Below are 13,793 nucleotides of genomic sequence, written 5' to 3' on the forward strand. Positions count from 1 at the left end.
CATAGGCAACATTCCTTGGACTTCATAACGATCTCCAGAAGGCGTTTAAAGACCACTTTCAACTCTAAATTTCCAGAGGCTGTGATGAGTGTCTCTTAGAATCTGGATTCCAACCCAGAGAGCCCTGGTTAGAAAGTATATGTTCTTCCAGCTTTACTTCATTCTGCAATTCTCTTTTACGTGCTCCTCCAGGATGGCTCCTAGGACAGCCGCAATCCCTGGTTATCTTAGGAGTTGGGTATTCCCATTGTCTGTACTTAAGAGGATGGATTGAAATCACCAAGTCTGCAGAAATGAAAAGAGAGGAAATCAAGTCTGTTGTTGCACAGATCCTTGCCCTTCTAACCCAGTTTGTGCTCATCTTTCCTAGAGGAAGGATCCAGGCAAAACCCAAGGGCCAGGACACCATGTTTTCAGAGAAGCTCTTGATCTCCTGGGAGCTCTTACTTATGCTGTGAGAGAAGTGGACAAGGCTGGGGAAGCTGGAGAAGAGACCCTAGTCCCATCCTGGAAGTAGATGAATGTCATTCTGATATCCCAAAAAGGAATAGAAATTGATTTCTTAAGGGAAAAACTGACTTAGGAATGAGAAGAATAGACTTCTATATGAACGGTATAGAAATGTAAGATCAGAAGGAAGAAGTGGCAAAAGAATAAAAAATACAAGCAAGATATTTAAAATGAATAGAAATTTCATGAAGATGCTAAGAACAATGAGCTATGTCTTTGGAGAATATCTAGCCTCTAATTTGCATTTCCTTCAAGAATAAAGAAATAATTATGGCCGGGTGTTGCAATCCCAGCATTTTGGGAGGCTGAGGTGGGAGGATCGCTTGAGCCAAGTTCAAGACAAACCCTGACAACATAGTGAAATTCTGTCTCCACTTAAAAAGGTGAGGGGGGAAGAAACACTCTGAGGGTTTCTCTGAGATCTAAGCCTATTTAACAGGTCATGAGTGAAGAGAGGCAACAGGATTCCCCAAGCACGTGCACTTGAGGAAGTTTTGTGACATTGAGCGGTAAGGATGGAGTCAAATCTAACTGGATTCCACCATATTAGACCATTCCATTCATTTGGTTAATAAGTGTATGTGGGTTCATGTCATATTTCTGCAACTTACAGCCTTGTGACTTTGGTCAAGTTTATCTAAACTATCTGGATCTTAGTTTCTTCTTCAATAAAATAGATTTACTATTACCTCATATATTTGTTGAGAAATCTGCATTAAATAAGACGATGTGATAAACACATACTATTAATAATATACCTAACATATCATAGATCCTCAAAAATGTGATCATCCTACTTACTCATTTTGATGTTTTGCATTTAATTATGTTTCCTGAAGCAAAATGTCAAAGACACTCAAAAGTTAGAGTGAACTTGAAAACTAGGCAAAGGCCAGTTAACATTTATAAAGGTCCAGCTTAGCTTCCATACAGTGGTTTGACAAACCCTAAAATGGCCTGAAAATAGATCCCAATTCCCCCAGCCCCCATCACCATTACATAACATTTAGTTTATTGCTTTAGTGTTCAGCCCCCTTGAGGTGGGACTCTGAGCCTGTGAAATGGCATGCTGAAGCCAGAGTGTGAGTGAATCTGGGTTTGTCTCTCCATTGAACACAGTGAACAGCTGGAACATGGCCATTCCCCTCTGTGCTCCAGCATCACTATCACTTAAGCTCCATAGTTAGAATTACCTCAGTGGTGTAGTGCGCAGTATGGGTTTTGGTTGAGCATGAAAATAATATGTGATAAGTTCTTCATTCAATAGGCCTACAGTGACGAGGACAAAGGGTTCTACAGAGCAAACATTAAACTCAGTTCTTTACTGTTCTTCGTATTTTTTGTAAAGCAAATCACTTCCCAGTGGGATTTTTCCATTGTGATGAACATGGAAATTAAATGGGAAATGCACATTTTTGTGCTGCATTCAATTTTTTTTTCAGTTCAGCTTGATGGTTTCCTCTTTATTGATGTGCCTCCTACCTTTCCCCCCACAACTTCAGTCCCTTCCAACTACCCCCAAAAAAGAAGGTAGTGAAAGGAAGGGACTGCTGGGGTTCTGAGCCCCTTGGGCAGTCAGAAAGGGAACAGAAACCAAAACAATCACTGGATGTGACAGAGACTGACAATCAAGAAGTCTAAAGCAGGATGGGAAAGGCGGGCAGAGAAAGGGGAAGAAAGGAGAAAGGAGAAGTACAAGATGCCAACTCCACCATTACCCCTCCGAAGAGAGGCTGGAGAGAAAACTTCAAACATTAAGAGGTGCCCATCCTGAATAAGGGAGGTGGTGTTTGAGCTTGAAGGAGGAGGAGGTCAAGAAAAGGGGGCCACCTCTCTCCTTGTAGAATGAGACCCCCCTCCAGCTCAGGGACAGCAGCTTCACAGACCGTAGACACTTTCGTCACTGTAGGCAATGTAGAGAAAGAAGTCTTCTTCATGGTGTTCCTGGTAGAGCTGACCCACTGTGGCACTGGTGGGTGGAATGACATTGTTGACAATGAAAAACAAGGCATCCTCAGCTCGGAGATGAATTCGCTTCCGGATCAAGAAGTAGAACTGACCAACTGTGAGATCAGAAGGCACCAGGTATTTCTTTTTGTCCAGGTGTCCTATCCGAGCTTTGGGAGCCTTTTCTACTATCACCGGCACCCGGTCCGGGTATTTCTTTCGGATTTTCTCCCCCTCAGAGCGGCGCTTCTCGAACGGATGCTCTTCTTTGTACACGAACTTCATCCTCCCGGGAACCGGGCTGGACCGGGCTGGGCTGAAGGAACCTGGGGGGGCCTGCATTCAATTTTTTAAAAGAAATATATGTAGAATAAGGTCAATATACATGTAATGTGTACTATGTGTATATAAAATACCACATGTTACATAATGTAATTTATATAAAAATGTTATATATTATACATAAAATATTATGTGTGTATAAAATATTACAAAGATCACATAGTAATTGTGGTAGCAGTGCTCACCATAGGATCCATTTGCTCTTATTCTTGCTAACTTCTGCCCAGTGGACTCTAGTCAAAAATGATATTGGTGCTTTCAGACCCAACCATAGAAGGGCAGCTCTAATTTCTCTATGCCCCTTTCTTCTGCCTCAATGAATGTGGAGTGTTCTAAGTGGATGTAGCTACACACGATAGTGGAACATCCATCAACTGGATCTCTGGAGCAAAAGCCCTTCTCCCACCCCATCCCTTTGCTGACCCACAAGGGACAGGTAGTGATGGCAGTGGTGGCCCGTCTGGAGCAGCCACTGCCAAGATGCTAGCTGCAGCCAGGGAGGTGGAGCTGGGGCTGCATGCTTTGCAAACCGGTGGGGCGGGAACTGGCGGGAGCCCTGCCCCCTACCAAGTTGGCAGGGCAGGAGCCCTGTGCTCCTGGGCACAGCTGCAGCCGCCCAGCCAGGGCTCTGGGAATCCCTGAGCTGTGGGGGCCCAGGAAGCGCCCTCTGGCCCTGCACACTCAGAAGTGCCTGCTCCCACTCCAAACTTCTCCCTGCTCCCAGTGCCCGCTCCACTGTGGAGGACAGTTGTGGCCAAGCCCAGATGCTGTCCTGACCTGGCCAGGTGTGCACATGCTCCCGGCTGCACTGACATGCCAGACCCCTGTCACCTCAGCCCCCTCCAGACTTTGGACGCTGACAAGCACAGGAGAAAGGTGGGAGTTGGGGGAGCCGAGGGCAGCTCCGCATGGGCCTGCAGGTGCCCCTCGGCAGGAACAGCCTGGGCACCATGGAGGGCATATTGATGACAGGAGGCAGACAGGTTCCTGGATGGAAAGGGGTGGGTCCCCACTGAAACCCCACCTTCAAGCCAGGAACTGCCTGAAGCCTGGGGGTTGGGCTGCCAGTTCCAGGTGAAGTCCGGGCGTGAAGAAAGGACTACATTACTGACGGTTCAGCCAATAAGATGGTCCTTTTTCCAGGCCCAACCATGGCCACCCATGGACCAATCAGCACATATTTCCTCCCTTCCGAGCCTATTAAAATCCAGAACTCAGCCAAACTCACAGAGGTCACAACTACCAGCTGCTGAAAGGAGCAATCGTCTTTGGGTCTCCTGAGAGCTGGTCTGTCGCTCAGTGAAGCTCTCCACCTTGCTCACCTTCCAGTTGTCTGCCTACTTTATTCTTCCTAGATGTGGGACAAGAACTTGGGACCTGCCGAATGGTGGGACTGAAAGAGCTGTAGCACAAACAGAGCTGAAACACACCCCCTGCTCACCACATTGTGGGTGTTTTGACAAGGAGAGAACAGACGTGGCCCTTTGGGAACCCCAGACTTAGGGGCTCCCAAAGCCAGGGCTGTGACACCCTCTTTGGGGTGCTGTGATTCCTGGTGTCTCCAATCTTCTGGGGGCCACCATGTTCCCCAGTGCCCACAATGGAAGCTGCTTGTGGTACACCTGGTTCAGCCACAGTCTTGCATGCAGCTGGCGCTTGTACCAGTGTCTGGAGCTGCCCAGCCTGACACAACTGGCATGCTTGGCTGTGCACAGTGGCCAGACCCCATGCTCGCTTGCTCACACACCTCTTGCCACTCTGTGCCTGGCTTGCCCATGGCAGGCATGGGATCCCGTCTGGTAGTGCTAGCCGAGCTCAGCCTGCCAGGCCAAGTGGGCAGAATGAGCCCAGTGGGCCTGAGCAAAACTCAGGCAAAGGCTGCACCAGTTACAGAGATTTTTGGCTGGAAAAGTGACAGCCTAAGGATCATGTGACAGTAGCATAAGGGCTACACCTTTGCTGTGCTAAGCCACTGGATATCATAATTAATTTGTTATCACAGCAAAACTTATCTAATCCTGACTGATGTAGTAACTATTCCTTGAAACTATCTAAACCAAACCTTGACTAGAGCTTTAAGATCAGAGTCAAGAGTAGCAGGTTTTAGGAGCAGTAACTTCATATTCTATTATTATTTTCTCAAATGGATTTTTAAAAATCAGCTAATAACTTTCAATTACTCTCTTAAATCTAAAAAAAAAAAAAAGTACTTTTCATATAATTCCAAACTCTTGAATCTGTATGAGGGTGATATGGTTTTCTTTCCTTTTTTTTTTTTTTTTTTTTTTTTTTTTTAACCATTTCTTGTTTAGTTTTCATTTCCTTCTGGAATTTTTTTAATTTTTAATTTTTGTGGGTATATAGCATATATATATATGTATTTATGGGGATACATGAGATGTTTTGATAAAGTCATGCAATGTATAATAATCACATCATGGAAGATGGGGTACCAACCCCTCAAGCATTTATCCTCTGGGCCACAAACAATCCTGTTATACTCCCCCAGTTATTTAAAAATGTACAATAAAATTATCATCAACCAATGCCATCCTGTTGTGCTATCAAATACCATGCCTTATTCACTCATTTCAACTATTTTTTTTGTACCCATTAACCATCCCCACCTCCTCCTCACCCTGCCATTACCCTTCCCAGCCTGTCGTAACCATCCTTCTACTCTCTTGAAATGCGTTTAAGTCTTCAAAGTTCCACTTATTTTTAGACTATCCTTCAAGCAATGGGACTTTCTGTAATAACTAATAAGGACATCCCAAATATAGTGTTCCAGAATTAGAAGGCAGAAGATTTGGAGTTGTGTTTCATTTGTGTTACAGAAGGAATTCACCAGATATTTTTGTAAAGTTAAGGTAATTTTGTAAAGTTAAGGTAATTGAGCTAATGTTTATAATATAAAATACCGATAACAATTTAAAAAACAGAGCATCTCTCTGCCAGCTTCATGATTTATGTGAGACAACATGGTGAAGGAAGAATGTTTCACAATTCGTCCAACCCAGCTGGTTCCAAGGAGGAGACAAACACATGTCTGTGGTTAGAGTTCAAGATTATGCAGTGAGAATAATGTACTGCTTGCTGACTTTCTCAACTCCACAGAGGTTTTATGAAGATTAAACAGTTAAGCACTTTGAAGACAACAAATGCTTAAGTACTAAGCATTATTAGTATCTGAAACTATTACTACATCAATTCCTTGTGTAATCAAGTACTATTATTGGAAACTCTGCAAGAAAATCTAATCTTTGGAGATTTTTGACTCTATTTGCAGAACAAAGAGGCATGGGTATAATTTATCCTCAGTACTTTAGACATGAATCAAGGATACCGAGACATTGAGTGAATATTTCTTGTTTGCCCATATTTCAACTAATAAGAACTTTGTATTTATTGGCATGGCTCAAAAAGCAGTATGGTACTTTGGGGAGGAAATAAAACCCAAAATGATTTAAATTCTAGAATAAGGAGAAAGTAAACTGGAACCTACTCAAACATTTTGCCTAAGATTAAAACCCCTCCTGGATATTCGAATACATTGCTCTTTAAGTAATTAAAACTATAACCTATGGTCTTTAGTAAATTCTGACAATTTATCTGTACTCAGTTTCAAGTATTTTCTGGTTGGCTTCTTTCCAAAGAGTACACCTGCATGTTAGTTGAACAATGTCTTACTGAAAGATGAAATTAACAAATTTTGTTTGATTTGGACCTTGGTTAAATCTCTGAAGTTAGATAATTATATGTAGAGCCACATAAAGAATACTAGCTTAAATTATTCCACCAGGGACTATAGTAAGATTTTCATTTAGCTAATAGAACGTTAGAATATGCTAAGCTAATGAAAATGATTCATCTCTATTTTTCTATCAAACATAAGAGTTGGAAGAGGATAAAGATTATTATTTAGGTATAGAACTTCTGGTATTTTAACTTTCTTCCCTTCCATGCTACATTCTCTTCTTAAATTTATTCACTTTGTTTCTGAACTTTGAAAAGTTCTTGACCTATTTTAATTCATGAAAACCCAATAAAACATTGTTTTGATTTTAAATAATTGCTCTTTAATGCCTTTGATCCCATTTTCCATGTAAAATAAAAGCCTAATGATTCTCATTAAATGGAGGGAATAAAGTTTACTCCAGCAACTACTTTCATTTTATGAGGTCAATTTAAAGTTTTCACTTTTGTCCATTAATTATATGGGAATGTTGCAAATGTTGGAAGATGGGATTTATTTCCAATTTTGATCTCAATTGCAGTTACAGCTTTGTACAGAATTAGCACATAACTAAGGGGTGCACCATCCACCCCTCCGTCATCCTCCAGAGTACAGGTGTGTTCAGTAAGAATCTGGTGTCCTTCACAGCCATGCTCCAATATCTGAGCAATTATGCTTTCCAGTGAGGATTGCACCAGAATGACCCCCATCTTGCTGCCAGAGCGTGCAAACTCTCCTGACAGTCCAACATGTGGACTTTACCCAGCCTTGACAGGAAAGAATGCTGCTGGTTTTTCCTGCCATGCTCTCTGAAGCCCAAAACCATGATGCAGTCAAGATTGGGAAAGAAACCTCAGTAAGAAAAGAGCCTTTTGGTTGCACCTAGTGTGCCTCCTAGGTTGCATCTCAAAAGTTTTGCAAACTGCCTTGGAAAAAGTAATGAATGTTCGAGATTTTGTTTTAAGATTATTCAATTCTACAATAAAATATTAGAGAAACAAATAAATAAGGACAGATGAAACTAAGCATAGAGGTAGGTATCATGGGGGATATATTAGACAAGAAAGAAGTAGAGCATACGTGTGCAAAACATGGACTGGAATAGACGGAAGAACCAAGGAGGAACTCACTATTCATGGGGCATGTGATGCATCGAATTTTCATGAGGCTCTAAACATTGATGAGATATTTGAATATCCACCTGGTGATGGTACCCATTTAACCTCCACTTTCTCTCAACCCGCCACTTAATTTGGAGTGCTTTGTTTTGCAGCAATAGCATTGGGGGGTCACTGTGACCCACAGGACACTCAAACACTCTGCAGAACCACTGCCCAAAGAGAAGAAGTAGTATCTGCATCTTTGAAGGCCATGTGTCTCTAGTTTATATATTATAGTATATAGCATATATCATAATTCTATTAATGTACATATATAAAGAGCTCTTATAAATCAATAATAAAACACAAAACAGTAGAAAAACTTGGCAAAAGTTGTGAACATACAAGCTCACAGTAAAAGAAAAATATGCATTAAAACATGTTTTAAAAGCAGTGAGTGTGTAAGAGTAAAGGAAGAGAAAGAGAGCAAGGGGATAGTCTGGTTTTCACACAGCTGCCCTCTTTTGGCTTCTCCAGCAGCGGGGTGGCCGGAGAGGGAGGAAAAGGAGGAGTCATGTGGCACCTCCCACTGCGGGTTGTTGGAGCAGGCAAGAGACACAATGCTGGCTCTCCTAAGCAGTATACATGTGGTTCCTGGAAGGGCCACGTATTTCTCTAACTCCTGTCAGTTTCACCAAAAATATAGACATTTCTAGGCATTCCCAGGGATATCTCATCTATGCTGTTACCAACTTAGATTTCATGCAGCCTCTCCTGTTTCCGGCCTTTGGAACAGAAATGCTTATCTCTGATGCGAGGGTTTTACAACCATGAAGCAATGGTGTTTCCCTCCACAAAATGGGGAGAATGAATGACTCCAACACTCTGTGTCACTGTTTGTCACACAGATTTGAGAAAAGTAAATCTCTAACATTCTTTTTTTTTCTTTTTTTATATTATACTTTAAGTTCTAGGGTACATGTGCACAACGTGCAGGTTTGTTACATATTTATACATGTGCCATGTTGGTGTACTGCACCCATTAACTCGTCATTTACATTAGGTGTATCTTCTAATGCTATCCCTTCCCCCTCCCTGCACCCCATACAGGCCCCAGTGTATGATGTTTCCCACCCTGTGTCCAAGGGTTCTCATTGTTCAATTCCCACCTAAGTGAGAATATGCGGTGTTTGGATTTTGGTCCTTGCGATAGTTCCCTGAGAATGATGGTTTCCAGCTTCATCCATGTTCCTACAGAGGAGATGAACTCATCCTTTTTTATGGCTGCATAGTATTCCATGGTGTATATGTGCCACATTTTATTAATCCAGTCTATCACTGATGGACATTTGGGTTGGTTCCAAGTCTTTGCTATTGTGAATAGTGCCACAATAAAAATACATGTGCATGTGCCTTTATAGCACCATGATTTATAATCATTTGGATATCTACCCAGTAATGAGATGGCTGGGTCAAATGGTATTTCTAGTTCTAGATCCTTGAGGAATTGCCGCACTGTCTTCCACAATGGTTGAACTAGTTTACAGTCCCATCAACAGTGTAAAAGTGTTCCTATTTCTCCACATCCTCTCCAGAACCTGTTGTTTCCTGACTTTTTAATGATCGCCATTCTAACTGGTGTGAGATGGTATCTCACTGTGGTTTTGATTTGCATTTCTCTGATGGCCAGTGATAAGGAGCATTTTTTCATGTGTCTGTGGGCTGCATAAATGTCTTCTTTTAAGAAGTGTCTGTTCATATCCTTTGCCCACTTTTTGATGGGGTTGTTTGATTTTTTCTTGTAAATTTGTTTAAGTTCTTTGTAGATTCTGGATATTAGCCCTTTGTCAGATGGGTAGATTGTAAAAATTTTCTCCCATTCTGTAGGTTGCCTGTTCACTCTGATGGTAGTTTCTTTTGCTGTGCAGAAGCTCTTTAGTTTAATTAGATCCCATTTGTCAGTTTTGGCTTTTGTTGCCATAGATTTTGGTGTTTTAGTCATGAAGTCCTTGACCATTCCTATGTCCTGAATGGCACTGCCTAGGTTTTCTTCTAGGGTTTTTGTGGTTTTAGGTCTAACATTGGTCTTTAATCCATCTTGAATTAATGTTTGTATAAGGTGTAAGGAAAGGATCCAGTTTCAGCTTCCTACATATGGCTAGCCAGTTTTCCCAGCACCATTTATTAAACAGGGAATCTTTTCTCTATTTCTTGTTTTTGTCAGGTTTGTCAAAGATCAGATGATTGTAGATGTGTGGTATTATTTCTGAGGGCTCTGTTCTGTCCCATTGGTCTACATCTCTGTTTTGGTACCAGTACCATGCTGTTTTGGTTACTGTAGCCTTATAGTATAGTTTGAAATCAGGTAGTGTGATGCCTCCAGCTTTGTTCCTTTGGCTTAGGATTGTCTTGACAATGCAGGGTCTTTTTTGGTTCCACATGAACTTTAAAGCAGTTTTTTTCCAATTCTGTGAAGAAAGTCATTGGTAGCTTGGTGGGAATGGCATTGAATCTATAAATTACCTTGGCCAGTATGGCCATTTTCATGATATTCATTCTTCCTATCCACGAGCATAGAATTTTCTTCCATTTGTTTGTGTCCTCTTTTATTTCATTGAGAAGTGGTTTGTAGTTCTCCTTGAAGAGGTCCTTCACATCCCTTGTAAGTTGGATTCCTAGGCATTTTATTCTCTTTGAAGCAATTGTGAATGGGAGTTCACTCATGATTTGGCTCTCTGTGTGTCTGTTATTGGTGTAGAGGAATGTTTGTGATTTTTGCACATTGATTTTGTATCCTGAGACTTTGCTGAAGTTGTTAATCAGCTTAAGGAGATTTTGGGCTGAGATGATGGGGTTTTCTAAATATACAATCATGTCATCTGCAAACAGGGACAATTTGACTTCCTCTTTTCCTAATTGAATACCGTTTCTTTCTTTCTCCTAACTGAATGCTCTGGCCAGAACTTCCAACACTATGTGGAATAGGAGTGGTGAGAGAGGGCATCCCTGTCTTGTGCCGGTTTTCAAAGGAAATGCTTCCAGTTTTCGTGCATTCAGGATGATATTGGCTGTGGATTTGTAATAAATAGCTCTTATTATTTTGCGATACATCTCATCAATACCTAGTTTATTGAGAGTTTTTAGCATGAAGGACTGATGAATTTTGTCTAAGGCCTTTTCTGCATCTATTGAGATAATCATGTAGTTTTTGTTTTTGGTTCTGTTTATATGATGGATTACATTTATTGATTTGCGTATGTTGAACCAGCCTTGCATCCCAGGGATGAAGCCAACTTGATCGTGGTGGATAAACTTTTCAATGTGCTGCTGGATTCAGTTTGTCAGTATTTTATTGAGGATTTTTGCATTGATGTTAATCAGGGATATTGGTCTAAAATTCTCTTTTTATGTTGTGTCTCTGCCAGGCTTTGGTATTAGGATGATGCTGGCCTCATAAAATGAGTTAGGGAGGATTCCCTCCTTTTCTATTGATTGGAATAGTTTCAGAAGGAATGCTCCCAACTCCTCTTTGTACCTCTGGTAGAATTCGGCTGTGAATCATCTGGTCCTGGACATTTTTTGCTTGGTAGGCCATTAATTATTGCCTCAATTTCAGAGCCTGTTATTGGTCTATTCAGGGATTCAGCTTCTTCCTGGTTCAGTCTTCGGAAGGTGTATGTGTCCAGGGATTTACCCATTTTTTCTAGATTTTCTGGTTTATTTGTGTAGAGGTGTTTACAGTATTCCCTGAGGGTAGTTTGTATTTCTGTGGGATTGGTGGTGAGATCCCCTTTATCATTTCTTATTGTGTCTCTTTGATTTTTGTCTCTTTTCTTCTTTATTAGTCTTGCTAGCCATCTAACAATTTTGTTTTTCCTTTCAAAAAATCAGCTCCTGGATTCATTGATTTTTTGAAGGGTTTTTTAATGTCTCTACCGCCTTCAGTTCTGCTCTGATCTTAGTTATTTTTTGCCTTCTGCTAGCTTTTGAATGTGTTTGCTCTTGCTTCTCTGGTTCTTTTAATTGTGATGTTAAAGTGTCAATTTTAGATCTTTCCTGCTTTCTCTTGTGGGCATTTAGTGCTGTAAATTTCCCTCTATACACTGCTTTAAATGTGTCCCAGAGATTCTGGTATGTTGTTTCTTTGTTCTCATTGGTTTCAAAGAACATTTTTATTGCTGCCTTCATTTCATTATGCACCCAGTAGTCATTCAGGAGCAGGTTGTTCCATTTCCATGTAGTTGAGCAGTTTTGAGTGAGTTTCTTAACCCTGAGTTGTAGTTTGATTGCACTGTGGTCTGAGAGACAGTTTGTTATAATTTCTGTTCTTTTACATTTGCTGAGGAGTGCTTTACTTCCAACTATGTGGTCAATTTTGGAATAAGTGTGATGTGGTGCTGAGAATGTATATTCTGTTGATTTGGGGTGGAGAGTTCTGTAGATGTCTATTAGGTCTGCTTGATGCAGAGCTGAGTTCAATTCCTAGATATCCTTGTTGACTTTCTATCTTATTGATCTGTCTAATGTTGACAGTAGGATGTTAAAGTCTCCCATTATTGTTGTGTGGGAATCTAAGTCTTTGTTGGTCTCTAAGGACTTGCTTTATGAATCTGGGTGCTCCTGTATTGGGTGCATATATATTTAGGATAGTCAGGTCTTCTTGTTGAATTGATCCCTTTACCATTATGTAATGGCCTTTTTTGTCTCTTTTGATCTTTGTTGGTTTAAAGTCTGTTTTATCAGAGACTAAGATTGCAACCCCTCCTTTTTTTTTGTTTTCCTTTTGCTTGGTAGATCTTCATCCATCCCTTTATTTTGAGCCTATGTGCATCTCTGCACGTGAGATGGGTCTACTGTCCTGAATACAGCACACTGATGGGTCTTGACTCTTTGTCCAATTTGCCAGTTTGTGTCTTTTAATTGGAGCATTTAGCCCATTTACTTTTAAGGTTAATATTATTATGTGTTAATGTGATCCTGTCATTATGATGTTAGCTGGTTATTTTGCTCATTAGTTGATGCAGTTTCTTCCTAGCATCGATGTTCTTTAAGATTTGGCATGTTTTTTCAGTGGCTGGTACTAGTTGTTCCTTTCCATGTTTAGTGCTTCCTTCAGGAGCTCTTGTAAGGCAGGCCTGATGGTGACAAAATCTCTCAGCATTTGTTTGTCTGTAAAGGATTTTATTTCTCCTTCTCTTATGAAGCTTAGTTTGGCGGGATATGAAATTCTGGGTTGAAAATTCTTTTCTTTAAGAATGTTGACTATTGGCCTCCACCCTCTTCTGGCTTGTAGAGTATCTGCTGAGAGATCCGCTGTTAGTCTGATGGGCTTCCCTTTGTGGGTAACCCGACCTTTTCTCTGGCTACCCTTAACATTTTTTCCCTCATTTCAACTTGGTGAATCTGACAATTATGTGTCTTAGAGTTGCTCTTCTCGAGGAGTATCTTTGTGGCATTCTCTGTATTTCCTGAATTTGAATGTTGGCCTGCCTTGCTAGGTTGGAGAAGTTCTCCTGGATAATATCCTGAAGAGTGTTTTCCAACTTGGTTCCGTTCTCCCCGTCAGTTTCAGGCACACCAATCAGACATAGATTTGATCTTTTCACATAGTCCCATATTTCTTGGAGGCTTTGTTCATTTCTTTTTACTCTTTTTTCTCTAAACTTCTCTTCTCACTTCATTTTATTCATTTCATCTTCAATCACTAATACCCTTTCTTCCACTTGATTGAATCAACTACTGAAGCTTGTGCATGTGTCACATAGTTTTCATGCCATGGTTTTCAGCTCCATCAGGTCATTTAAGGTCTCCTCTATGCTGTTTATTCTAGTTAGCCATTCATCTAATCTTTTTTCAAGGTTTTTAGCTTCTTTGCGATGGGTTCGAACATCCTCCTTTAGCTCAGAGAAGTTTGTTATTACAGTTCGTCTGAAGCCTTACTCTCTCAACTCATCAAAGTCATTCTCCGTTCAGCTTTGTTCCATTACTGGTGAGGAGCTGCATTCCTTTGGAGGAGAAGAGGTGCTCTGAGTTTTAGAATTTTCAGCTTTTCTGCTCTGGTTTCTCCCCATCTTTGTGATTTTATCTACCTTTGGTCTTTGATGATGGTAACATACAGATGGGGTTTTGGTGTGGATGTCCTTTCTATTTGTTAGTTT

At 41.0% G+C, this 13,793-nt stretch overlaps 1 protein-coding gene across 1 annotated transcript; it reads right to left on the reverse strand.

Moving 5' to 3' along the window:
• Positions 1-1,993: 1,993 nt before the first annotated feature.
• On the reverse strand, positions 1,994-2,772 carry LOC702827 (gamma-aminobutyric acid receptor-associated protein). The gene has a single exon (XM_015111793.3). It carries the CDS (start codon positions 2,740-2,742, stop codon positions 2,389-2,391), a length of 354 nt encoding a protein of 117 aa, XP_014967279.1. The 5' UTR covers positions 2,743-2,772; the 3' UTR covers positions 1,994-2,388.
• Between the last annotated feature and the right edge of the window lie 11,021 nt (positions 2,773-13,793).

This window comes from Macaca mulatta, chromosome 13, assembly GCF_049350105.2.
Source record: "Macaca mulatta isolate MMU2019108-1 chromosome 13, T2T-MMU8v2.0, whole genome shotgun sequence".
Classification (NCBI taxonomy): domain Eukaryota; kingdom Metazoa; phylum Chordata; class Mammalia; order Primates; family Cercopithecidae; genus Macaca; species Macaca mulatta.